The 26,817-nt window shown below is 38.5% G+C and overlaps 1 protein-coding gene across 1 annotated transcript in view; it reads right to left on the bottom strand.

Annotated features, from left to right (window-relative positions):
• Positions 1 to 26,817, bottom strand: part of FSIP1 (fibrous sheath interacting protein 1) — a 212,342-nt gene that overhangs the window by 168,203 nt on the left and 17,322 nt on the right. Inside the window, exons 3-5 of the mRNA XM_005888930.2 lie at positions 25,925 to 26,108; positions 20,974 to 21,128; positions 19,586 to 19,679 (exon numbers count right to left, since the gene is read on the bottom strand). Coding sequence (XP_005888992.1) covers positions 19,586 to 19,679; positions 20,974 to 21,128; positions 25,925 to 26,108 — 433 coding nt within the window. The remainder of the gene's footprint in view (positions 1 to 19,585; positions 19,680 to 20,973; positions 21,129 to 25,924; positions 26,109 to 26,817) is intronic.

Genomic DNA, 26,817 nt, shown 5'->3' with positions numbered 1-26,817 from the left:
TAAATATCACTTTGCCTTAACATGAAAGAATCTGTCAGGCTGTGGCCCAGAAATGTTTTTGCTTAAGAAAACATGGCATGTCTTGAAGATATTAGAGGATTCACCACCTACCTCTGAAACAAACCTGATTCAAGCACCTGCTTGGAGATGATATGGGCAAGATACATTCACCATGACACAAACACCAACAAATTCAAAACATACAACTTCTGATAGTAAAAACAAATTCATCAATTCAAATTCCCTAATTTGGAATTCATAATAATGTAGCGTCGCATCACCAGGACTGACAGTACAACCATAATCCTTGTTCATTGTTTGATGGGTTAATCTAGCAAATTAGTGGTATAAGCCTTACAAGAAGACAGGTAAGCTACTTAGCAGGCAAAAAGTTTTGAAGTTCTTTTCAAACTTTAATTTTTTTGCAACCATTGTTATTAGGGTTCTTAAATATTCATTGAAGCATACAGCAAGTCAGCAATTTGGCAACATGCTGTTATTGGTTTAAGTTGCATCATATATCCAAAGTGGTAATATATTTTTGATCACATAATTCCTCTTTAATAGCAGTTTCACTTAATTTTATACTAAAGTACCTATAGAGACATAAAAATATGAAAACCTGCAAATCAAAAAACTATTATAGCAAGGTGATACTGAAGGTTTTAAACCAAGGAGTTTTTCTTAGCTGAAATCATTCATGTGACCCTATGGCTCTTCATGCATAGTCTCAGGATATAATTGCCTCAGACAGAATTGGTACAGCTAGGGTACAGCCCTCAGAGAAGGCAATGGCAACCCACTCCAGTGTTCTTGCCTGGAGAATCCCAGGATTGGCAGGGTTTGGTGGGCTGCCATCTATGGGGTCGCACAGAGTCGGACACGACTGAAGCGACTTAGCAGCAGCAGCAGCAGCAGGGTACAGCCCTAACACAAAGGTCTCATAGCTTAGCCTTGAGTTTAAAAGACAACAGTTGTAAAAGAAAGATATTCAACTGTAGAAACTCAACTTCTTAAGAGGAAAAAAGCATTTTCTAAATTACAAAAGTCCTTCATTAGAAAGCTCTTCCTTATAGTAAAAAGCAAACCAAAAAATCTAATTCATGTAGAAAAAATGATGGAATTAGAAAATAATGATTTGATAAACACCATAATAATAACTGACTCAGGTAGAAATTAATGAATAACAGGATAACAGCCCCAGAGTATCCTCCCACAAGATAATTTAGCCAGTGCAAAAAGGAAAACTGTAACTTTACAGTGGAGAAACCTAGCAGACACCACCTTAACCAAATGATCAAAGTTAACGTCACCAGCGATGGAACAATCGACATCACACACTTCCTGTTATGATTCATTGAGAATACAGTACCACTTCTATGGGGTTTCTGCCAAAAATACATAACCTGAACCCAATATGTGGAAACATAAACAAACCCAAACTGAGCAACTATCTACAAAATAACAGACCTATAGCCTTCAAAAATGCCAATGTCATAAAATACAAAGAATGACTAAAGAGACATGACAATTAAATGCAATGAAAGGGCTTGAATTTTCTTTTGGTAGAAGGATTTAAGTGGGACAACCGGTGAACCATGAATAAAGCCTGTTGATTGCATCATAGTATTGTATCAATACTAATTTCCTGATTTGTGTGTGTGTCCATCTGTAGAGAAGATGACAGAAGATATGGTAAGATGCTAGTACATGGAAAATCTGAGTAAAGGGTATTTGCGAATTCTTCATACTTTTGAGACTTTCAATCTGAAATTATATCAAAATTAAAAGTTAATAGGTAGTTTTTCAAATGTCCTCACTACAAACATTTAGCTAAAGGGAAAAAAGAAATCTTCCTTCAGAGATCAAGGGTTGAGCACAATTTTTTTATTAATTTTTTATTGAATGAAAGATTCATTAAATTCTACAGTGTTTTACAAATTTCAATACGAGTCTTGAAAGAGGAAGATTGGAGGGTTGATTTAAGTTGCTTCCTGTCACCTAGGGAAGAAAGCCCATCCCAGACAATGGGAAAGACCTAGAAGAACATCACTGGGATGAGTTTAGAGTAGACACAAGTGACTCACAAGTGAGACTGCTCCCTGGAACTCACCCTTTTGGAGGTGAAATCCTGGAGTTAGGTTGAGATCATCAAAGAAAATGGGGAAACCAGAGCACAGGGGGCTCTGCCTCACTGAACACCTGGAATTCTAGGAGACTCCACTCACAGGGCTCACACCTACTCCTGATGCTCCAAAGCACCAATGGCAGTGGGGCACGTTTTAAGGGAGGCAGGGCACGATATAGTCACCCTTTCTTTTTCCCTATCTCTTTTTCATTCTCTCCCCTACTCCTAATACACACACACATGCACAGAAACATATGACATACAATTGCATGGCTGGCCTGGAGCATGGACGAGAACCAGGAGTGCTTGCTTTCCCCTAAGAATTAGAAACAGACCCCTTCCCAGCGCACATCATGACACCAGCCAAAAATGCACACAGCCAGGGACTTCGCTGTGGTCCAGTGGCCGGGGCTGCGTGCCCTAAGTGCAGGGGGCCTGGGTTCAATCCCCAGATGGGGAGCTGGAGCCCACATGCTGCAACTAAAACTTGGCACAGTCAAATAAATAAAATTAAATAAATAAAAACAAATATTTTTTTTAAATGCACACATCCAAATGTCCCATGCAATTAAGAACCACCCTGTTAGACTACAGAGAAAAGTTCAATAAACTCAAAATATCAAAACAATGCCCACAGTATTACAGATTTCTATATTGGCTTTTAAAGCAGAGGGCTTATAAAAGATTCTGGAGAACAAAGGAAAAGCACCATTTTCTAATTAACTATAAGGTCAATGAGGAAATAAGAGTACAGTAACAACATGTAGAGAATAATGATAATGACACATAAGAAAGAATGCAGTATAGAGCTAAGTCTATATTTAGAAACAAATTCATAGCAATGATGCCTTTATCACATTGTTAGGGACTGAACTCTATGCCCCCAAAATTCATATGTTGAAGCCCTAACCCCTAGTGTGGCTGTACTTTAAGGAGATTAAAGTTAAATGAGATTATTAGGTAGGGTTCTAACCCAGTAGAACTGGTGTCCTTACAAGGAGAGGAACAGGTACCAGAGGTGTCTTCACCCTCACCTCTTCTCCCCCTGGGCCCCAAGAACAGGCCACGTGAGGACACAGTGAGAAGGTCCATAAGCCAGGAAGCGAGCTCACCAAAAATGAGTTTTCCAGTACCTTGACCTTAAACGTATAGTCTCCAAAACTGTAAGAAAATTAACTTCTGCTCTTTAAGCCACTCAGTCTGTGGTATTTCTTTAATGGCAGCCCTAGCAGACACAGATTTTAAGAGAAAATAAAAAGAACTTAACTAATTTAAATGAAGAAATTAATTTAACTGAAGAGAAAACAAGTTCAAGAAAAGAAATAATCAAGATAATCGCTAGAGTTAACAAAGAAATTCAAAATTGATTTACAAAAGTATAAAAAGACAAATCCTCGAGTATAATTTTAAAAAGAGAAAACACTCACTGCTATCAAAGTGGCATGGTACTGGTAAAAGAGCAGCCACAAAGACCACTGCAACAGAACGGAGGCTTCAGAAACAGACCCAGAAAAGCCTACTCAACTTATCTTTATTTATTTATTATTTAGTGACTGTCTCCTTTACATCCATTATTTTGCTGAACATTCATAGCATTACCACAATACAGAGTAGCATTACCTCCATTTACAGATGAGGTAAATCAGGCTCAGAGAGGCAAAGTAATTTACTCAGAGTCATACAGATAAATGGAGCTCGATTTTTGTGGCTTAATACTCCTCCTTGAGAACTATTCTGAGCCTAGCATTATTCTGAGCCTATAACTGTGATTTGTTGTTGTTCAGTTGCTCAGTCTTGCCTGACTCTTTGCAACCCCATGGACTGCAGCACGCTAGGCTTTCCTGTCCATCACCAACTCCCGGAGCTTACTCAAACACATGTCCATTGGTCAGTGATGCCATCCAACCATCTCGTCCTCTGTTGTACCATTCTCCTCCTGCCTTCAATCTTTCCCAGTATCAGGGTCTTTTCTAATGAGTAGGCTTTTCACATTAGGTGACCAAAGTATTGGAGCTTCAGCCTCAGCATCAGTCCTTCCAATGAATATTCTGAGTTGATTTCCTTTACTGACTAGTTGGATCTCTTTGCAGTCCAAGAGACTCTCAAGAGTCTTCTTCATCACCACAGTTTGAAAACATCAGTTCTTCAGCACTGAGCTTTCTTTACAGTCCAACTCTCACAGCCATACATGACTACTGGAAAAACCATAGCTTTGACTAGACAGACCTTTGTTGGCAAAATAATGCCTGCTTTTTTTTTTTTTTTTTTAATTTATTTATTTTAATTGGAGGCTAATTACTTTACGATATTGTAGTGGTTTTTGCCATACATTGACATGAATCAGCCATGGGTGTACATGTGTTCCCCATCCTGAACCCCCCTCCCACCTCCCTCCCCATTCCATCCCTCTGGGTCATCCCAGTGCACCAGCCCTGAGCACCCTGTCTCATGCATCAAACCTGGACTGGCGATCTGTTTCACATATAATAATATACATGTTTCAATCCTATTCTCTCAGATCATCCCACCCTTGCCTTCTCCCACAGAGTCCAAAAGACTGTTCTATACATCTGTGTCTCTTCTGCTGTCTCACATATAGGGTCATCCTTTCAACTTATCTTAAAAGAGCAAGACTTCCGAATAGCAAGAGGATAATCTCTTTAACAAATGGTGCTGGAACAACTGAATGTTCACATGAAAAAAAAAAAAAAAAAAAAGCCAGACATAGACCTTACATTTTTCACAAAAATGAAATCAAACTGGATTATAACCCAAATGTAAAATGCAAAACTATAAAAATAGGATAAAAATCTATGTGAATTTCAGTTTAGTGATGAGTTTTTATAACCACCACCACAAGTATGATCCATGAAAGTAAAAATTGATAATTTAAACTTTATTAATATTAAAAACTTCTGCCCTGCAGAAAAGACAAGCCACAGGCTGACAGAAAATAACTTGCAAAACACATATCACATAAAGGACCTGCATCCAAAATAGACAAGAACTCTGAAAACTCAACCATAAGAAAACAGACAACTCACTAAAGAAAATATAGATATGGCAAATAAACACCTGAAAAGATGCTGAACATAGTTTGCCATTACAGAAATATAAATGCAAATTAAAACAATGAGATACCAATAAACACCTATAAGAATGGATAAAATCCAAAAACGTGACAATACCAATTCCTGGCAAGGATGCAAAACAACAGGAACTTTCATTTTTGCTGGTGGGAATGCAAATGGTACAGTCAATATGGAAGACAGGCAGTTTCTTTCAAAGCTAGACATTTATCATATGATTTAACAGTCCTACTCCTAGATATTTAACCCACAAAATGGAAATTTTATGTCCACATAAAAACCTGCACACGAATGTTTAAGAAGCTTTATTTATAATCATCAAAAACTGGACACAATCAAGATATCATTCAATAGATGAAGAGAAAAACAGTGATATTGTCCATAGAATGAAATGCTATTTAGTGACAAAAAGAAATTAGCTATCAAATCACAAAAAGATATGGATGGATCTTAACTGTATACTGCTAAATTAAAGAACCCAATCTGAAAAGGCTACTTACAGAGTGATTCCAACTTTACAACATTTGGAAAAGGTAAAACTAGAAAGACAGTAAAAAGATCAGTGGTGGCTAGGGGTTTGGAGGAAGATGTGCAGGTTGAATGGGGATTCACCCAGGGGATCTTTAAGGGTGGTAAACCTATTCTGTATGATACCATAACAGTGACTACATGACACTGCACATTCTTGGAAACCTGTAGCTTCACAGCACAGAGAGTGAACCTTAATGTACGCAAACTATCAAAAGATTATTTAGGATGTAATAAAATCCCAGGACAAAATACAGAATTTGGTTAAAAAAAAGAAAAACAATCTGTGTTACTGATGTACAAATTAATTTCACTGAAGAGGATGGAGGGAAGAATGCTCACTTTTTAAGTAAACTGGAAATGAATAGAGTCTGCAAGACTAGAGGCAATAGAAATTGCATCTGAGCTTTTTACTCCAGTTGATTAGGTTACGTCCTCAAAAATTCTGATATCACTACACACGTACAGCAGAATTGAACAATTAACTAAATAGACGGCCGATGGTGAGAACCAGGTTTTTCACTGTTGGAATGTAGGTTATACACGAGCAAGAGGAAAAGTCAAGAATGATCCATGTGGTAATAAAGTCAGAGACATCAATATGAACCTATATTTAGCTTAACATAGAGAGAGATGGTTATACATAGAAATATTTACAGATATGTGTATAACAGGTTAGCATACACACAAATACTTTCTTTCTCAGAAGCAACAACTCCCCAATAGCCACAAGTTGATCAAGCATCTAGATCTGGTTTCTAATATCATTCTCCAATGGGAGGAACCAGGGCTTCTTGGAGAAAGAGCTGATTTTCTAGGACTTACGTAGGAAATATAGAAGACGAATCTGAAGCATCTTACAGTGGCAGAGAGTAAGGGAGTGCACACAACAACAACAAAACTCACAATGGAGGAAATACGACAAAGGGGCACAAAAGCCAACTGAACGAGCGCCCAGTGGCCAAACGTGGGAAACACTGGAGCAATAAAACAAAGCAGTATTGGATTATAACCCAAAGTAGAAAACAAATATCCACATCTATAGTGATATAAGAAGAAGGCAATGGCACCCCACTCCAGTACCCTTGCCTGGAAAATCCCATGGACGGAGGAGCCTGGTAGGCTGCAGTCCATGGGGTCGCTAAGAGTCGGATACAACTGAGCGTCTTCACGTTCACTTTTTACTTTCATGCATTGGAGAAGGAAATGGCAACCCACTCCAGTGTTCTTGCCTGGAGAATCCCAGGGACGGGGGAGCCTCGTGGGCTGCCATCTATGGGGTCGCACACAGTCGGACATGACTGAAGCGACTAAGCAGCAGCATAGTGATATAAATAAATAGGGAGACTAGATGAATGGGAGAATGAATCTGTATTCCCACACTGAATAATTCACAATAATTTATTTGAATTCTCTGCCATCAAAGAAGTGACACATAACATCCGCACTCCTTAAGTATGAGATGTGCATAGTAACTTTCTTCCAAAGAAGATAGTAAGGAAAAAGGGAAATATTGGGAAAATTTACAGTACAGAAATCTGACAAATATCAATACTTCCTTAGCCAGGTGACCAAAGTTAATATCAACAGTAATGTTATACTGGTAATACAATGTGATGTGATGAAAATGGCACTTTAACTCTGTGGTCTTCCTCCCAAGAACATACAACACAAATATAATCATGTGAAAACCATGACATAAGTCACAACTCCCAGAAATTCTACAAAATACCTGACCAGTATTCCTCAAAACGGCCAAGGTCAACAAAAACAAGAAAGTTTGAGAAAGTGCATAGCCCAGAGTAGCTTAAGGAGACATGAGGACTAAATGTAATGTGGTATCCTGAATGGGATCTTGGAATAGGAAAAGGACATTAGGTAAAAACTAAACATCTGAATAAAGTATGGACTTCAGTTAATAATAACCAGAGATCAAATTGCCAACATCCACTGGATCATCGAAAAAGCAAGAGTTCCAGAAAAACATCTATTTCTGCTTTATTGACTATGCCAAAGCCTTTGACTGTGTGGATCACAATAAACTGTGGAAAATTCTGAAAGAGATGGGAATACCAGACCACTTGACCTGCCTCTTGAGAAACCTATGTGCAGATCAGGAAGCAACAGTTAGAACTGGACATGGAACAACAGACTGGTTCCAGATAGGAAAAGGAGTACGTCAAGGTTGTATATTGTCACCCTGCTTATTTAACTTATATGCAGAGTACATCATGAGAAACGCTGGGCTGGAGGAAGCACAAGCTGGAATCAAGATTGCCGGGAGAAATATCAATAACCTCAGGTATGCAGATGACACCACCCTTATGGCAGAAAGTGAAGAGGAACTCAAAAGCCTCTTGATGAAAGTGAAAGAGGAGAGTGAAAAAGTCGGCTTAAAGCTCAACATTCAGAAAATGAAGATCATGGCATCTGTTCCCATCACTTCATGGGAAATATATGGGGCAACAGTGGAAACAGTGTCAGACTTTATTTTGGGGGGCTCCAAAATCACTGCAGATGGTGATTGCAGGCATGAAATTAAAAGACTTACTTTTAATTTCCTTCCAAGGCTTACTCCTTGGAAGGAAAGTTATGACCAACCTAGATAGCATATTCAAAAGCAGAGATATTACTTTGCCAACAAAGGTCCGTCTAGTCAAGGCTATGATTTTTCCAGTGGTCAAGTATGGATGTGAGAGTTGGACTGTGAAGAAAGCTGAGCGCTGAAGAATTGATGCTTTTGAACTGTGGTGTTGGAGAAGACTCTTGAGAGTCCCTTGGACTGCAAGGAGATCCAACCAGTCCATTCTAAAGGAGATCAGTCCTGGATGTTCTTTGGAAGGACTGATGCTAAAGCTGAAACTCCAGTGTTTTGGCCACCTCATGCGAAAAGTTGACTCATTGGAAAAGACTCTGATGCTGGGAGGGATTGGGGGCAGGAGGAGAAGGGGACAATAGAGGATGAGATGGCTGGATGGCATCACCGACTCGATAGACGTGAGTTTGAGTGAACTCCGGGAGATGGTGATCGACAGGGAGGCCTGGCATGCTGTGATTCATAGGGTCGCAAAGAGTCGGACACAACTGAGCGACTGAACTGAACTGAACTGAATGTATCAATATCAGTTCATTAATTTTAACAAATGTACCATACTAATCTTAATAAAAGGGAAACTGGTTATGGGTATATGGAAAATCTCTATACTTTCTATATTTCTAAAATATATTCTATATTTTTCCTATAAATCCAAAACTGCTAAAATTAAAAATTAACTTTATGAAAACTCTAGATTAAAAAGAGAAACAAACACTTAACAAAATTAGAAGAAATGGGGCATGTAAACAATAAGAAGGAGAATTATCATTTTTAAACACTAATGGAAACTTTAAAATCTCAGTGACATGGACATATTGCCAAAATTGACTCCAGAAGACTAGTAAACTGAAATACAATAGTAAATATGAAAGACACTGAAAAGAGTCGGAGAATCGCCTCCAAGAAATTATTTGAACCAGATGGTTTTTTCCAGTGAAATCTTTCAAACTTTTAGGGAACAGAAAATCCCCATGTTATACAAACTGTTTCAAAGCATGGAAATAAGTAGACAGCTAGTTCCATTCATTTTATGAAGTTAACATAGCCTGAAAAAGCATAGACACAACCATTACTAACGCCCCCACTACCTGCTACCCCATGACATACATACACGTGGGCACACACACACATACACACACACAGAGCGAATCTCACTCACCAATATAGTTGTGAAAATTCTGAATAAATTCAACCATTCATAGCTGGTACTAAATTAAAAGAATAATCCTCCATAACCAAGAAATTCATTGATCTAGTAACAGAGTAATTTAGTAATTAAATCTATTAATTTTGAAACATTGGTTTGTCAAGAAGAAAAAAGTTTACAATAATTTAAATAGATATTGAAATACATTGCATAAATCCCAACACTTAAGTCTTTACAAGGTTCTCAGAATAGGAATAATTATTGAAAGGACAAAAAAAATATGTATTATTTCCAGGTGATTATAAACTAACAAAACTCAAAGCAAACAACTAAAGATAATTAGGATAAATAAAATAATTATCACTGAGGGCCTGAGAAAATCAAACAGTAAGGCAGAGAGGGCAAATCTTCCTTTCCTCTACATTTTAGTTCCACTCAAGCTTTCAACTAACTGGATGATGACCACCCACAATCTGGAGAGTAATACACTCCACTCAGTCTACTAATTCAAATGCTAGTCTCGTCCAGAAACACCCTCACAGACACACCCAGAAATAATGTTTAAACAGACATCTGGGCATCTTGTGATCCAGTCAAGTTGACACATACAATTAGCCATCACAGACACTGGGGGATGATGAAACCATCAGCCAAGACAGAGAAAATATACAAAAGAAGGAATGGGATGTAAGGAGAGGGAGAGGAGAGCCAGCAGGGAATGATGAATCCAGTAAAAATGTTACTATCTGATGAGTGGTCAACTGTGTCAGATGCTACAGAGATATCAAATAGGATAAAAATCAGGAGTAAGTCACTAGATTTAGAAGTTAGGAGGACCACTGATAAAGTAGTTCCTATAGTGTGATAAAAGAAAATACAGTTGGGAAGTAAATGGAAGTTGACCAGGTAGCACCAGTAGGTGCAGACTATTCGCTCAAGAAATCTGACCCTAAGAGAGGAGGGAAACAGAGTGGTACCTGTTCGGGAGTATAATGAAGAACCGACGGAGGAGGTTTTACACGCATGTTTAGTTGATTTGGGGCTTCCCTCATGGCTCAGCTGGTAAAAGAATCCACTTGCAATGCAGGAGACTTGGGTTCAGTCCCTGAGTTGGGAAGATTCCCTGGAGAAGGGAAAGGCTACCCACTTTACTATTCTGGCCTGGAGAATTCCATGGACTATATAGTCCATGGGGTCGCAAAGAGTCAGACACGACTGAGAGACTTTCACTTAGTAGATTTGAGGGCTCTTTGATTCTGTTTTATGGTCAAAAGATTTAAATGTGGTTAACTGAAGGGAAGGACCCAGAGGAGATGAAAGAGATGAAGGTGGTAAGAGACAGAAAAACTGATGGGTCAGGAGCCAGGGGCAGAGTGAAAAGCACAGAATATTACTGACTTCGGCCTTGGAGAAAAAGAGCACGCATCCTCATTTAAGGGAAGAGGGAAGAGGGTGGAGAAGCACAGTCAGAGTGCAGTTTAAAGGCAGAAAGTAAGAGTGGACCCACCCAGTTGATCCATTTTCTCTGAACACTAAGACTGCCTGGGCTAAGGACTTACAGAAGAAGACTGGAGGTTAAGCACACAGTAGTAATTCAGAAGAGCCATACTGGAGAATATAAGAGAAACCGCTAAGCTATACTGAGAATCCAGCAGAGTTTAAAAAAGAAAAGACTCCTTAGCTATACCAGTGAGCACAATTATGTGATTTTCTCCCCCAGTCCTCTGCAAATCAGAGCAGAAAGAGAATACCAAATTTTCTTGGAATATTTCATCTTAACATCCGAGAGTAGAAGCAACAATTTCCTGAATTTCACAGAAAAGCACTCTAAAAGAGGTATTTGCAAATTTTGAGAAACCTAATTGATTAAAATGTCACTGTTTTGTATTTACACAAACTTGTACATTTGGAGCTGGAAACACAAGTCACAAATGTAACAGAGGCAAAAAAGAATAACCCTTGTCCAAAACACCGGTAACAATCCCATCACTAGATATATTTGTCTCAGAGAGTAGTGAATTTTATCTCTATCCGTCAGATAAATGCTATAAACTAAGGGAAAACTCCTAGTTCAGTAATTTCATATTTCTCTAGAAAAACTTTAAAGTGATCCTTCAAAAACATGATGAGACAGACTTTTAAAATATTTCTGAGACGTCTAGAAAGTACAATACTGTCCCTTTCAAAACCTCAGTATGGGTTATTATCTCACTTATAAAGCTAAAATATGGTTTTAAAAAATTACTGTGGTTTTTATCTTTCTGTTAGAGCCAAGTCCTCATTTGTGTTCAGTACCTATAAAAAATACACAAGTAACTTTTCTTTTTACTGTTGGTTATTTGTGATGTTAGAAAGGGACTACAGTGAATTTTATGTTTGGGGGGCTGGAAAGCAGGTTGGAAATTGCCATTCTGCCACTAGCCTGAAGTCCTTTGAGTTACTCTTAAGTAAGAAGTTCAGGAAATGATCGGGGAAAATAAAGAATACTCATTCTAAGATTTTTCCTTTAGTTTAAAGGGGAAAAATTAAAAGAATGGTAAATAGTAGGTCTGGATAATTGTAAATGTGTGTTTAAAGTTCAAGTCTAAATAAGCCTGGCTCTAAATTCAAGAGGTGCTCTTAAAGCAGTATTCTAACTAAATGCCGCCACCTACTGGACAGTTTACAAGGGTTTGCGCTTTCCTGGTAACAGAGGAAAAAATGACTGTGGAGGAAAACAGAGCAAACGGTTTCCTGTTTTCATAATAAGCTTTACAGGAACACTTTACATTTTATGGCTATACATAGGTTTGATGAAAATAATTGCTTAAGTTTTAAATTTTTTTACATTTTTAATTAAGAGGGGATAGCTGAAGTTCAGAGAATTATCTGGGAAAGAAACTACCCTCAGGATGGAACAGATACAAGTAGTGTCACACCATTTCATGATATGAGACTATGTTGTAATAGTAGAAATATGAGACTGTCAAAATTAGTGTCATGTGGTCAAATCGGACTCTTGCTTTTCTGTTCATTTCTTTCACATGTGCTAATAATACATTTCATAAACTGAAGATTCCAAAAGTTACCTCTTTTGGAATAAGCTAATAATTTATGTTATGTAAAGTGTTTCAAAATGTATAATTAGGCTAATAACATAATCTATAGTAAATGCTGGTTTCCCAGGTGGCGCTAGTGGTAAAGAATTCGACTGCTAATGCAGGAGATGTAAGAGACGTGGGTTCAATCCCTGAGTCAGGAAGATCCCCAAAGAAGGGAATAGCTACCCACTCCAGTATTCTTGCCTGGAGAATTCCATGGACAGAGGAGCCTGGTGGGCTATAGTCCATGGGGTCACAAAAAGTTGGACACTTAGCACATACTAAATGTCATCTCTTTTGGGTTTTAAGATTTTTAAAAATCAGATATGTGTGACTACTGAATACATGTCTATGATGAAAAGAGCCAGCAAGAAGCTACAAAGACAGGAATATAGATCAATGGAACAAAATAGAAAGCCCAGAGATAAATCCACACACCTATGGACACCTTATCTTTGACAAAGGAGGCAAGAATATACAATGGAAAAAGACAATCTCTTTAACACTGGTCAACCACTTGTAAAAGAATGAAACTAGAACACTCTCTAACACCATACACAAAAATAAACTCAAAATGGATTAAAGATCTAAACATAAGACCAGAAACTATTAAACTCCTAGAGGAGAACATAAGCAAAACACTCTCTGACATACATCACAGCAGGATCCTCTATGACCCACCTCCCAGAATATTGGAAATAAAAGCAAAAATAAACAAATGGGGCCTAATTAAAATTAAAAGCTTCTGCACAACAAAGGAAACTATTAGCAAGGTGGAAAGACAGCCTTCAGAATGGGAGAAAATAATAGCAAATGAAGCAACTGACAAACAACTAATCTCAAAAATATACAAGCAACTCCTGCAGCTCAATTCCAAAAAAATAAACGACCCAATCAAAAAGTGGGCCAAAGAACTAAACAGACATTTCTCCAAAGAAGACATACAGATGGCTAACAAACACATGAAAAGATGCTCAACATCACTTATTATCAGAGAAATGCAAATCAAAGCCACAATGAGTTACCATTTCATGCCAGTCAGAATGGCTGCGATCTAAAAGTCTACAAGCAATAAATGCTGGAGAGGATGTGGAGAAAAGGGAACCCTCTTACACTGTTGGTGTGAATGCAAACTAGTATAGCCACTATGCAGAACAGTGTGGAGATTCCTTAAAAAACTGGAAATAGAACTGCCATATGACCCAGCAATCCCACTGCTGGGCATACACACTGAGGAAACCAGAATTGAAAGAGACACGTGTACCCCAATGTTCATCGCAGCACTGTTTATAATAGCCAGGACATGGAAGCAACCTAGATGTCCATCAGCAGATGAATGGATAAGAAAGTAGTGGTACATATACACAACGGAGTATTACTCCGCCATTAAAAAGAATACATTTGAATCAGTTCTAATGAGGTGGATGAAACTGGAGCCTATTATACAGAGTGAAGCCAGAAAGAAAAACACCAATACAGTATACTAACGCATATATATGGAACTTAGAATGATGATAACGATAACCCTGTATGTGAGACAGCAAAAGAGACACAGATGTATAGAACAGTCTTCTGGACTCTATGGGAGAGGGCGAGGGTGGGATGGTTTGGGAGAATGGCATTGAAACATGTATATTATCATATGTGAAATGAATCGCCTGTCCAGGTTCAATGCATGATACAGGATGCTGGTGCACTGAGATGACCCAGAGGGATGGGGAGGGAGGTGGGAGGGGGGTGCAGGATGGGGAACACATGTACACCCGTGGCGGATTCATGTCAATGTATGGCAAAACCAATACAATATTGTAAAGTAAAAAAAAAGAAATTCGCCTCCTATAGAAGACTAGTCATCAAAAAAATCTAATAAATCTGAAGAACAAGGAATACAATAATAACGTCTCTTCGTTCTGGTGAACTGGTCAAGTGTGAACTAATCAAGACAGACGACATCAAGAATGAAGAACAACAGACACTTGCTTACCCAAAAGTGTCTTTGATCCCATTTCCTTTTTTTTTTTTTAATTTTATTTTAAAACTTTACAATATTGTATTAGTTTTGCCAAATATCGAAATGAATCCGCCACAGGTATACACGTGTTCCCCATCCTGAACCCTCCTCCCTCCTCCCTCCCCATACCATGAAGCAACTGACAAACAACTAATCTCAAAATAAACAAGCTGGTGCACTGGGACGACCCAGAAGGAGGGTATGGGGAGTGAGGAGGGAGGAAGGTTCAGGATGGGGAACACAGGTATACCTGTGGCGGGATTCATTTCGATATTTGGCAAAACTAATACAATATTGTAAAGTTTTAAAATAAAATAAAATTTTAAAAAATATATACAAGCAACTCCTATAGCTCAACTCCAGAAAAATAAATGACCCAATCAAAAAATGGGCCAAAGAACTAAATAGACATTTCTCCAAAGAAGACATACAGATCCCATTTCCTTTTATACTGACCCTACTTTTACATCTTATCTGCTCTGCACACAACAAACACTGCCAATACATAATAATCAACTAAGAATTCAAAATCTAAAAACTGAAACTTTGAAATAATAATATTTAAGCAATGACTTTCTCTGGCTGTAGCTTCTAAGCCTCTAGTAACTCCAGCTTTCAGCCCATGAAGGCTAAAAAGATTCCATGTTAGAAATGTAAATGTCTAAGGGTCTACAGTAGTCACGTAACTCCAGAGGTACAACTGTGAACTCCATGTTGTTGTTGCTGTTCAGTCACTCAGTCATGTTTGACTCTCTGTAAACCACACGGACTGCAGTACACCGGGCCTCCCTGTACCTCACCATCTCCTGGAGCTTGCTCAAACTCATGTCCATTGAGTCTGTGATACCATCCAACCATCTCATCCTCTGTCATCCCCTTCTCCCCCTGCCTTCAATCTTTCCCAGCCTCAGGGTCTTGTCTAATGAGTCAGGTCTTCACATTAGGTGACCAATGTATTGGAGCCTCAGCTTCAGCAGCAGTCCTTCCAATGAATATTCAGGGTTGACTTCCTTTAGGATTGACTTAACCATATAGACCTTTCATGGGCTTTAAAAATTAAATATATTTGATAGCTCAAATTTGTGAAGAAAGGCCAGATGAAAACCAAAGTCTTGCCCTCCAGGGCCAAAAGCTCACTCAGTAGTGAACCCTGTGACCAAAAAGGCTGATGTTAAAAGGCTACTACCATGGATTCCCATATGGAGTGGCCTGACTTAAAGTCCTTGCTCCAGAGTCAAGCACAGCAAGTGTGACCTCTTAGAAATGCGTTAGTGGATAAATCAGCATTTAACTCCTGCATTCTAGAATACAGATTTTGATCATTGTTGTTCAGTCACTAAGTCATGTCCAACTCTGTAACCCCATTGACTGCAGCACACCAGGCTCCTCCGTTCTCCACTATCTCCTGAAGTTTGCTCAAATTCATGTCCATTGAGTCAGCGATGCTATTTAACCATCTCATCTTCTGCTGCCCCCTCCTCCTTTTGTCTTCAATCTTTCCCTACTGAACAACAAAGGAAACCATCAACAAAACGAAAAGACAACCTACAGACCGGGAGAACATATTGGCCAACAATGTGACCAACATTTCCAAAATGTACAAACAGCTCATATAATCCAACAGCAGAAAACCAAACAACCCAATAAAAAAATGAACAGAAGGCCTAAACAGACATGTCTCCGGAGAAGACATACAGATAGCCAATAGGCACATGAAAAGATGTTCCATTACATCACTAATTACTAGAGAAATGCAATTGAAAACCATAATGAGGTATCACCTCACACCATTCAGAATGGCCATCATCAGATAGTCTACAAATAATGAATGCAGAAGGTGTGGAGAAAAAGGAACTCTCCTCCACTGTTGGTGGGGATGCAAATTGGGGCAGCCACTATGGAGAACATTAGGGAGCTTCCTTTAAAAACTAAAAATAGAACTAACATATGACCCCGCAATCCCACTCCTGGAAGCCCTACTCAGAGCCAGTCTAATGCCCAAGCAATACTATATGACCAGTTTAGATGATGTAGCTTAAAGGATTTAAAAAGTGTTCTGCCAAAAAACACCAACTCTTCCCAATCACTAAAACATTCATTACTAAGAAGGTTAAAATAAGTTATATGATTCACAGCACTTCTGCAGAAGAAGAAAAAGAAAAGAAGGAAGAGGAGGAGGCAGATCACAATATACAGTTGATTCCTGAACAATGTAAGTTTAAATTGCACAAGTTCACTTATACACAAATTTTTCTCAATAAATGTGTACTACAGTACCACACAATCCTTGATTGGTTCAATCCACAGACTTAAATTGAAGAAAGTAGGGAAACCACTAGACCATTCAGGTACGACCTAAATCAAATCCCTTATGATTATATACTGGAAGTGAGAAATAGATTTAAGGGACTAGATCTGATAGATAGAGTGCCTGATGAACTATGGATGGAGGTTTGTGACATTGTACAGGAGACTGGGATTAGGACCATCCCCAAGAAAAAGAAATGCAAAAAGGCAAAATGGCTGTCTGAGGAGGCCTTACAAATAGCTGTGAAAAGAAGAGAAGTGAAAAGCAAAGGAGAAAAGGAAAGATATAAGCATCTGAAAGTTCCAAAGAATAGCAAAGAGAGATAAGAAAGCCTTCCTCAGTGATCAATGCAAAGAAATAGTGGAAAACATTAGAATGGGAAAGACTAGAGATCTCTTCAAGAAAATTAGAGATACCAAGGGAACATTTCATGCAAATAAGAGCTCGATAAAGGACAGAAATGCTATGGACCTAACAGAAACAGAAGATATTAAGAAGAGGTGGCAAGAATACACAGAAGAACTGTACAAAAAAAGATCTTCACAACCCAGATAATCACCATGGTGTGATCACTGACCTAGAGCCAGACATCCTGGAATGTGAAGTCAAGTGCGCCTTAGGAAGCATCACTACGAACAAAGATAGTGGAGATGATGGAATTCCAGTGGAGCTATTTCAAATCCTAAAAGATGCTGCTGTGAAAGTGCTGCACTCAATATGCCAGCAAATTTGGAAAACTCAGCAGTGGCCACAGGACTGGAAAAGGTCAGTTTTCATTCCAATCCCAAAGAAAGGCAATGCCAAAGAATGCTCAAACAACCATGCAATTGTACTCATCTCACACGCTAGTAAAGTAATGCTCAAAATTCTCCAAGCCAGGCTTCAGCAATACATAAACTGTGAACTTCCAGATGTTCAAGCTGGATTTAGAAAAGGCAGAGGAACCAGAGATCAAATTGCCAACATCCACTGGATCATCAGAATAGCAAGAGAGTTCCAGAAAAACATCTATTTCTGCTTTATTGACTATGCCAAAGCCTTTGACTGTGTGCATCACAATAAACTGTGGAAAATTCTGAAAGAGATGGGAATACCAGACCACTTGACCTGCCTCTTGAGAAACATGTATGCAGGTCAGGAAGCAACAGTTAGAACTGGACATGGAACAACAGACTGGTTCCAAATAGGAAAAGGAGTACGTCAAGGTTGTATATTGTCACCCTGCTTATTTAACTTATATGCAGAGTACATCATGAGAAACGCTGGGCTGGAGGAAGCACAAGCTGGAATCAAGATTGCCGGGAGAAATATCAAGAACCTCAGATATGCAGATGACACCACCCTTATGGCAGAAAGTGAAGAAGAAAAGAAGAGCCTCTTGATGAAAGTGAAAGAGGAGAGTGAAAAAGTCGGCTTAAAGCTCAACATTCAGAAAACTAAGATCATGGCATCCGGTCCCATCACTTCATGGGAAATATATGGGGCAACAGTGGAAACAGTGACCGACTTTATTTTGGGGGGCTCCAAAATCACTGTAGATGGTGACTGCAGCCATGAAATTAAAAGACGCTTACTCCTTGGAAGAAAACTTATGACCAACCTAGACAGCATATTAAAAAGCAGAGACATTATTTTGCCAACAAAGGTCCGTCTAGTCAAGGCTATGATTTTTCCAGTGGTCATGTATGGATGTGAGAGTTGGACTATAAAGAAAGCTGAGCACCAAAGAATTGATGCTTTTGAACTGTGGTGTTGGAGAAGACTCTTGAGAGTCCCTTGGACTGCAAGGAGATCCAACCAGTCCATTCTAAAGGAGATCAGTCCTGGGTGTTCATTGGAAGGACTGATGTTGAAGCTGAAACTCCAATACTTTGGCCACCTGATGGGAAGAAGAGACTGACTCGTTTGAAAAACACCCTGGTACTGGGAAAGATTGACGGCAGGAGGAGAAAGGGACAACAGAGGATGAGATGATTGGATGGCATCACCGACTCAATGGACATGAGTTTGGGTAAACTCCAGGAGTTGGTGATGGACAGGGAGGCCTGGCGTGCTGCGTTTCATGGGGTTGCAAAGAGTCGAACACGACTGAGCGACTGAACTGACTCGTGGATGTAGAACCACAGAGACAGGTGGCCAATACACTTATACTTGGATTTTCAACTGCACGGGGGCCAGTGCTCCTAAACACCATGTGTTCAAGGATCAACTGCTACATACACACAAGGGGAGTAGAAACACGTGCACAGAAGTAACTAGCTGGTCTCATAAAGCAGGACTATGAGAGAATAGGAAAAGGACAAATCAGTAACAGATTTTTATAAAAGGTTGCAGAGGCCTGAGTGAGAAACCCCATGGGATGTCATCACACAACTAGGGGACTGTGAACATAAACTAGGTGTCTAGAGGCATCCAAGAGGTACAGCAATTACCAGCAAAGACATGCTTGGTCTACTTCCTGGTTTTTCACTCCTTGTTTCCTCATCTCTGAGCAGACACAAACCCTAGAACACAAACCCTAGAAGACTCTTGAAATGTACTCAAATTCACCATAGTTTCATATTGTCCTACCTAACATGATGGTTTCTCCTAAAGAAAAATTAAACTCACAAAGAAAAAGAAAACTGAATTGAGAATTTTACTTTAATCCAAATATTCTATGACTCTGAGATAAAAATAATGAATCAATTTTACTCACCAACAGTTTCTTCTGATGCAGCAGTCAAAGCTAGAAACTTTTTTGTATTTTCCATCTCCTCATTACTTTGCAAAACTTCATCATTTTTTGCAGACTAATAAAAGAGAATAAAAGCTTAAACATGGGGAAAGAAGGCAACTGTATTCACTGATATATTTTTTTTAATTCTAAGATGGTTTCCAATTCTGTTCATAAATACAGGTCATTTTTACTCCTTTAATTAGGAAATCTGTTCATGTTTCCTATTCCCTCAAAATTCTGTCAATGAGCATTCCCAGTTAAGAGTTGGAATATGTCTATCTCTATATGATAATTACCTTGCTTTAAGTTTCTGTTTAATAATAAGCAAGTTTCATACATTTCAAAATTGGTATTATTTTATTATGATTCCAGTTATAATTCATATTTCCAAGCAAGTAAAAATTTGCTTTGAAATTCAACAGAGGTAAGTGATAGACTAACTTTTCCTGCTAAAATGTATTTTTCTAGCTTAAAGCACTGCATTTTATATACTTACTTTTCCATCCCATTGGTCTTCCTGGGAACCCTGTAAAAATGTATTCTTAACTACTTTACTGTTAATTCACATCATTGCCTGGGAAATTTCCTAGGAAGTCAGTCAACTAATCAAGGTAGAATTTATAAAAAACAATCCATCTGTTGTTATAATGTTCCTTATCTTAAAAGTGCAATAGCTATACACAAGTCAGTGCCAACATCTGGTCAACTTCCACCCCTCAATACTACAGAGAATAAAAGGTCCAAGAAGGCCAAGGAGAGTTAATCAAGCATTAGAAATTCACTAAGACAGAAGTATATAGAGCATGGTCACAGACCACAGGCATTTTACAGCTTCCCAAAGAGACCTTGACCAGCATGTGAAATAGTCAACTCCTCGCTTGCTTGTCACAAAAGTTTACTCAAGTAATAATGGTAACCAGGGGGTTAGATTTTTTTGTTTTTGTGTACTGATCTCCAAACTGTAAGCTTGCTGAAGAAAAAGCTGACATATATAGCTGATGAACGTAGGCACCAAATTCCTTTCTATTCCAGATATGGAGGAACCCAGGCGCCCAGGCCAGACACTGGAGAGAGAAGCCTATTGTGCTGTCTGTCCACTGGCGAGAGAAGCCTATTTTGTTGTCTGGGGAATGAAGACGCTCAGGGCAGTGCCCGAAATCTGGAATCCTGCAAAATCACCTTCTCCAGTTCCAGAAAACTCTCTCTCTCACTGCTCCCTCACCCCATACACACATATAAACACTACTGCCCTACCTCCACAAAATAAATTAAGGCAGACCACACTAGCACTACCAGAGGCCACGCTATTCCTACTTATTAGAGGAAGTTGCTTCTCACATGTCAGCACAAGATTATACAATTCTTACCTTAAGTTCCTCCCACAGCTTTATTCTCATTTCTAGACCTTGCTTCTTAATTTCTTTTTCTCTGTATTGTCTCTTCACCAATATCTTGTCAAGCCTCTTCATCTTCTGAATTGCATCCTGAAGTTGAAAATCTAATTCTTTTAATTCAAATTCATCTGTATTATGTTGAAAGTAGGAATGAGCATGAAGTTTATTAAAATCATAAAGCTTTTTTTTTTTCTTGTTTTACTTTTACTATTTGTTCTTTCATTCAACAAATGTTTATGGTTGGTGTAATAACTAACATTGGTGTCATGTATCTTGGTTTGGAAAAAAGTGAAAGTGTTAGTCACTCAGTCGTGTCCAACACTTTGCCATCCTATGGACTGTGGCCTTCCAGGCTCCTCTGTGCATGACATTTTCCAGGTAAGAATACTGGAATGAGTAGCCATTCCATTCTCCAGGGGTTCTTCCCAACCCAGGGATCAAATCTGGGCCTTCTGCTTTGCAGGTGGACTCTACCATCTGAGCCACCAGGGAAGCCTGCTTTCGCTTTTTTTTTTTTTTCATATAATTATCTAACAACCTTGTGAAACAGACATTTAGTTCTCTCTTACAGTTGAGATAACTTAATCCTTTCAAATAGCTAATAAATTATAGCACTGAATTCAGAAGTGGGTCTCATATGATTTTAACCCCAAATTCTTTCTCCTTCATTCTGCCATACTTTCTATATTCATAATTAACAAAGAATAAGACAAAGACCCTATCCTGCAATTGCTTCAGACTAACTGAAAGAGAAGTCACTTACACAAATAGCTATAGTAAAATATAGCATGTCAGAGACACAGAGTAATTCCACCATGTCAGAAACAAATTCAGAAAAGTATACCATGTAACTAAACACCTTTCATCTACACTCCTTCCTGTTATCCCATTTTCCTGAAACACCTTAAAGTAAAAGTGAAAGTTGCTCAGTCATGTCTGACTCTTTGCAAACCCATGGACTATACAGTCCATGGAATTCTACAGGCCAGAATACTGAAGTTGGTAGCCTTTCCCTTCTCCAGGGGATCTCCCGAACCCAGGTCTCCCGCATTGCAGGCAGATTCTTTACCAGCTGAGCCACCAGGGAAGCCCAAAACACTCTAAAATGTTCTTGAATTATGGATAATTGATAGTTAGGAACTATTTAGAACTCCTGTTATTTAAGTTTTCACTTATGACTATGATTAATAATAATTATAAATGATTAATAATAATTATCATTATGATTAATGGTCATATTAATAATAGCAGCCAACACCTCAGACAGTAAAGAATCCTTCTGCAAAGCAGGAGACCCCAGTTCAATCCCTGGGTCAGGGAGATACCCTGGAGAAAGGAATGCCTATCCACTTAGTATTCTTGCCTGGAAAATCCCATGGACAGAGGAGCCTGGCAGGCTACAGTCCATGGGGTCACAAAGAGTCAGACGTGACTGAGAGACTAAAACTATCACTACTACTAACATTTATACATTTACCTGATAGGCACAGTGTTAAATGCTTTATTTACATTCATTATCTTGTGTAATCCTCACCATAAACCAATGAGACGGAATAATTATTGCCCCTGTTTTACAAATTAGTAAACTGAGGCTAATTTGTAACTGAGTTAAATACATGTCCAAGATCTATCATCTTATAACTAGTAAAAGGCAGAGTCAGTCTCTGCCCAGATCTGTGTTGACTCCAGAACTAAAGCTCTTTACCCATCAGGAGATAACTCCTCTGTAAAGTCTGATGAAAGATGATAACCTGGCAATAAGCATAGGTGTTCAAGTCCTAAAGTCTCAGCTAGATCATCAGATCTTAGATCATCAGAAATGTCATATTATGCAAAGAAAAGCCAAGTTTTGCAACTTCTGAAAATACAGAGTCCAATGGTGTTTCCCTATAATGTATATCACTTTCTCTTAAAGGAAAAGGAGATATGTTTAGAGGGAAGAAGCTTACCCAAAAAGAATACTGATCTTACTAATAAGGAGACTCTACAAATTGTATTGCTCACATACATCAAACGCAAAAGCCTCTAGTTCTAATTCCAACTGGCAGCCCTAGCATTCTCAAGCTCCATGTATACAGGTGGTTTATCCAGCAGGCATTTTTGAAGTTAACTCTTGCTACACGGAAACAATATAATGTAATATAATATAAACATTACAATGTTTACACTGTAATGTAAATATAATGTAATATAAACAATACAACGTAAATGGGGCCACTAGCTAGTCTCAACTCTAATACCTCATTTCCTGATAACTGTAATCCTGAGTCACCTGGTCTGAGAGCGGATCTCATGCCAAACACAATTTAAATCAGTTCTCAAAGTTTATGAGCTTGTTACTGAACCCAAACTCATTCTGCTCACCAGATGACAGGCCAATAAATCAGAAAACAAGCTGTTGGAACAAGAAATGACAACTTGAGTCAAAAAACTAGCCGACTGAGAAGATGTCAGACTAGCATCTCAAAAAAACATCCATCTCCCTGTCAGTCCAAATCTGGACTCTTTTTAAATATACAACAGGGGGAGGAGGAAGAACCCACTGTGGCACCAACCAATGGCTGAGCAGGGCTACTAATGGTTACTGATTGACAGTTGATCATTAACAGTCACTTGCTTGGGGGAGGGGCCCACTGTGGCACCAACCAATGACTGAGTAGGGCAACTATGGCTGGTGTCTGCCTCGCTGCTACTGCACCCCAAGCTGAAACGTACAACTGCAGAAAGCAGCCAGGTCTGAACTAGCACCCGGCCGCTCCAGCAACATCATTCTTCAACCCATAGTGCATTAGTGGCCATGTGGAGATGGCTGACACACCCATCAACCAGAACCATTGTCTGAGGCAGTGGGCACTGTGAGCACAGCCCTCTGCTGGCCATACCAGCCAGCCTGTGACCCTCAAGACAGCCTCAAAGTTGGTGCCCCCGGAGTGGAGCTCCAAGCTGGCTGTTTGTGCAGTGGGAGCCAGCCAGCCCAGTGAGCTGGTCAAGGCCTGAGTGGAGAGGGGCAGCTGAGCAGCCCCTGCCTCAATGGAGCCCACAGGCCTGTGCCAGAGAGGGAAGAGCCCATCACGCCTCAGGTTCAGGCTGGGGAGGCCACCACTACAAGCTCAGCTTTCCTTTATAGTTCATAAATTATGGAAAACCCAAAGTAACTTTTGTTTATGTGAGTTATGTCTATGGATAATTATCATATTAGAAATCAAAATTGAAGAATATTATAAATATATATTTATTCATTTTTAAATAATAAACATGGCATTACTTATTACATTTTAACACAAATATAACACTTTTATGACAAATAGCTATATTTTCCCAAAAAATTGTTGAGAAGAATAGTGATATTTTCAATCTTTTGTACCTGGATTAATAGAAGACAGCTGGATTCACGTACCTGCTTCAAAGTCAATCTACTGTAATCTGTTGCCTCAGTTAAAGTATATGAAGAAAATTTGGCCTTACACAGTAGTTGGAAAGGGGAGGAGAAATATCCTTTTCAGATAATGGTGGATATTCTTCTTTAATACTAATATTAAAACTGGACAAGAGGTAGTTTCTTAAAGTTTAGTTATAATGTGAAATCTGTAACCCTAGTTATTCCATAAATCCATGGATCTATTTTTCATGTTAAATGGATCTTTTATCCTGCATTGGTTATTTGGAAGCCAGTGGTTCACTGAAGTAGGCAAACCTTCAAAATATTAACACATTTCAATATACAATATCAACAAATCACATTTGTTAATATTGCCACTGATTTTTATCAGAAAAGTCTAAGTACTAGGAAGTTGTAAAGCTCATATTGACATACACAAATTTTCTAAGATTCTAAGTTTTTACTTGAAAGCTCAAATTTTATCATTGACAAAAAATACTTTCAGTTGTTTTCCCGAATTAACAGGTCCCTTTCAATTTTTACAAAAATGTCTGCCAAATACTTAAGTCTGAACAACAGTAGTTTGTCTGCCACTTCTTCTTTCAAGTGAAAATGGAGTCCCATTAAAAAAGGACCAGTTCAACTCTCAAATTACCTCACAAACACTTTTCCTCAACACAACCTTCACATCTTGGCATACAGCAGAATTTCTTTATATGTACCTCCCAATTTACCACATAGGTTATAAAAAAGATGTGTACTCAAAGGTCAAGATTAATTAGAATTTTAAAATTTTACTGCTCCATCAAGAACATTCCTGAGTGACATCGGCTATTTCTTTCTTCTGCCTATGCCAGGCCTTAAAGAACACAATGACTATTAGTACAGTTTGATGCCATTCATTGTCCTGATTCATGTCAGAGCACCAGCAATTTTACCCACCATTGCTTTTGTACCATCAGTGAAACCACTCAGGGGGCAAAAAAGCAAACAGAATCATTTCAGTATTATAATGAATTATATTACTGATATATCAGTATTACAATGAGACTAGTTTTTACTCTGCAGAGTTCCTAAAAGGGCCTCAGAGCCCAGGGCTTTGCAGTCCATGTTTTGAGAACTGCTGTTCTAATTCACTTTGACCAGTATTAATAACCATGGGAAAAGAAGGAGTTTTCTGAAATCCAGAAGTTATTAAAATCAAATGAGATTATCCCTTAAAAGGCATTTATATATTACAGGATACATTTTATCATATAATTTTCAAAAAGATCAATAAATCATGTCATAAAATACAGAAATACTTCCTACTTGATTAAAATGATCACAGTAACAATTTTATTATATGACATATTATATTTCTACATGTACTTAAGAACTCTTAATATTCTTGTAAATAAAAACTTGGTGATTTGCTTTCTCACAAAAAAAATGTATCATTATTTCTACATAATAAAAAATAAATAATAAAAAACTATGTAATTCTAATATTTTAACTATAGCATCTGTAATTATCATTAGCTAATTACCAAGTAATTATCCTACCTGAACATTCAGGGACTATCTGATGTTGACCCAAGTTCGAATCATCATCTGACCCCTCTTCAGGCAATTTTATTTTCTCAGAGTAGCTTTCCCCTTTATTATCATTACTGTTTCTACTTTCCTCTGTATTATTGCTTTCTGAGTGGCCTTCTTTACCAGAGTTCAAATTGATTGCAGTATCAACCTAAAAATTATTTCCAAAGAAATAGTTTTCAAAAATAATGTTTTTTATTTTAAATTTCTAGACTAGTTTAACTCAAATATAAGTATATGTAAGGACATGCATCATACAGTAGTGTTAAATTATTCTAATAATATAACACTTGATAAAATACAATTTACATACACAATTGAATTTAATAACATTTGCACCAAAGTAATATGCACCACTCTCCAGCAATTTCTAGCAATAATAGAGAAGAATCCGTCCCAAAGAGAATCTCTCTCTGTCAAGCTCTGAGGATGAGGCACAATGGTCCCTGCTGCCTGAGCTTACTTTCAGATGGAGAGTCAAGGGTTCTAGGGCAAGCTAATCAACACAGTAGTCACTGCTCACATGTGGCTATTGAACAGCTGCAAAGTGAATAGTCTGAATCACAGTGTACTTCTAATGGAGGTCTTCAAATCAGAACCATGTGCTTTGGTTAATCATTTACTCTTATACTAGTCACAGCTTTTCTATCTCATTTTGGTTTCTCTTTCCATTTTAGCAAAGTTCATTTGCTAAAAACTGGTGAAAACACCAGTTTGGTGCAGCTGTGTTTTCCTGAGAGAGGACAGGAAAAGACATCCATGGCTGCACGAAGCAAAAACAGGGATCACAGAGCTTGAAGGCTCTGCTTGGCAGCAAAAGTCACCTTGGAAATTCACACAGCCCACAAGAGGGCAAAACC

The sequence above is a fragment of the Bos mutus genome, chromosome 10, assembly GCF_027580195.1.
Source record: "Bos mutus isolate GX-2022 chromosome 10, NWIPB_WYAK_1.1, whole genome shotgun sequence".
In the NCBI taxonomy this organism is placed as follows: Eukaryota; Metazoa; Chordata; class Mammalia; order Artiodactyla; family Bovidae; genus Bos; species Bos mutus.
This window is presented reverse-complemented; position numbering and strand designations above follow the sequence as displayed.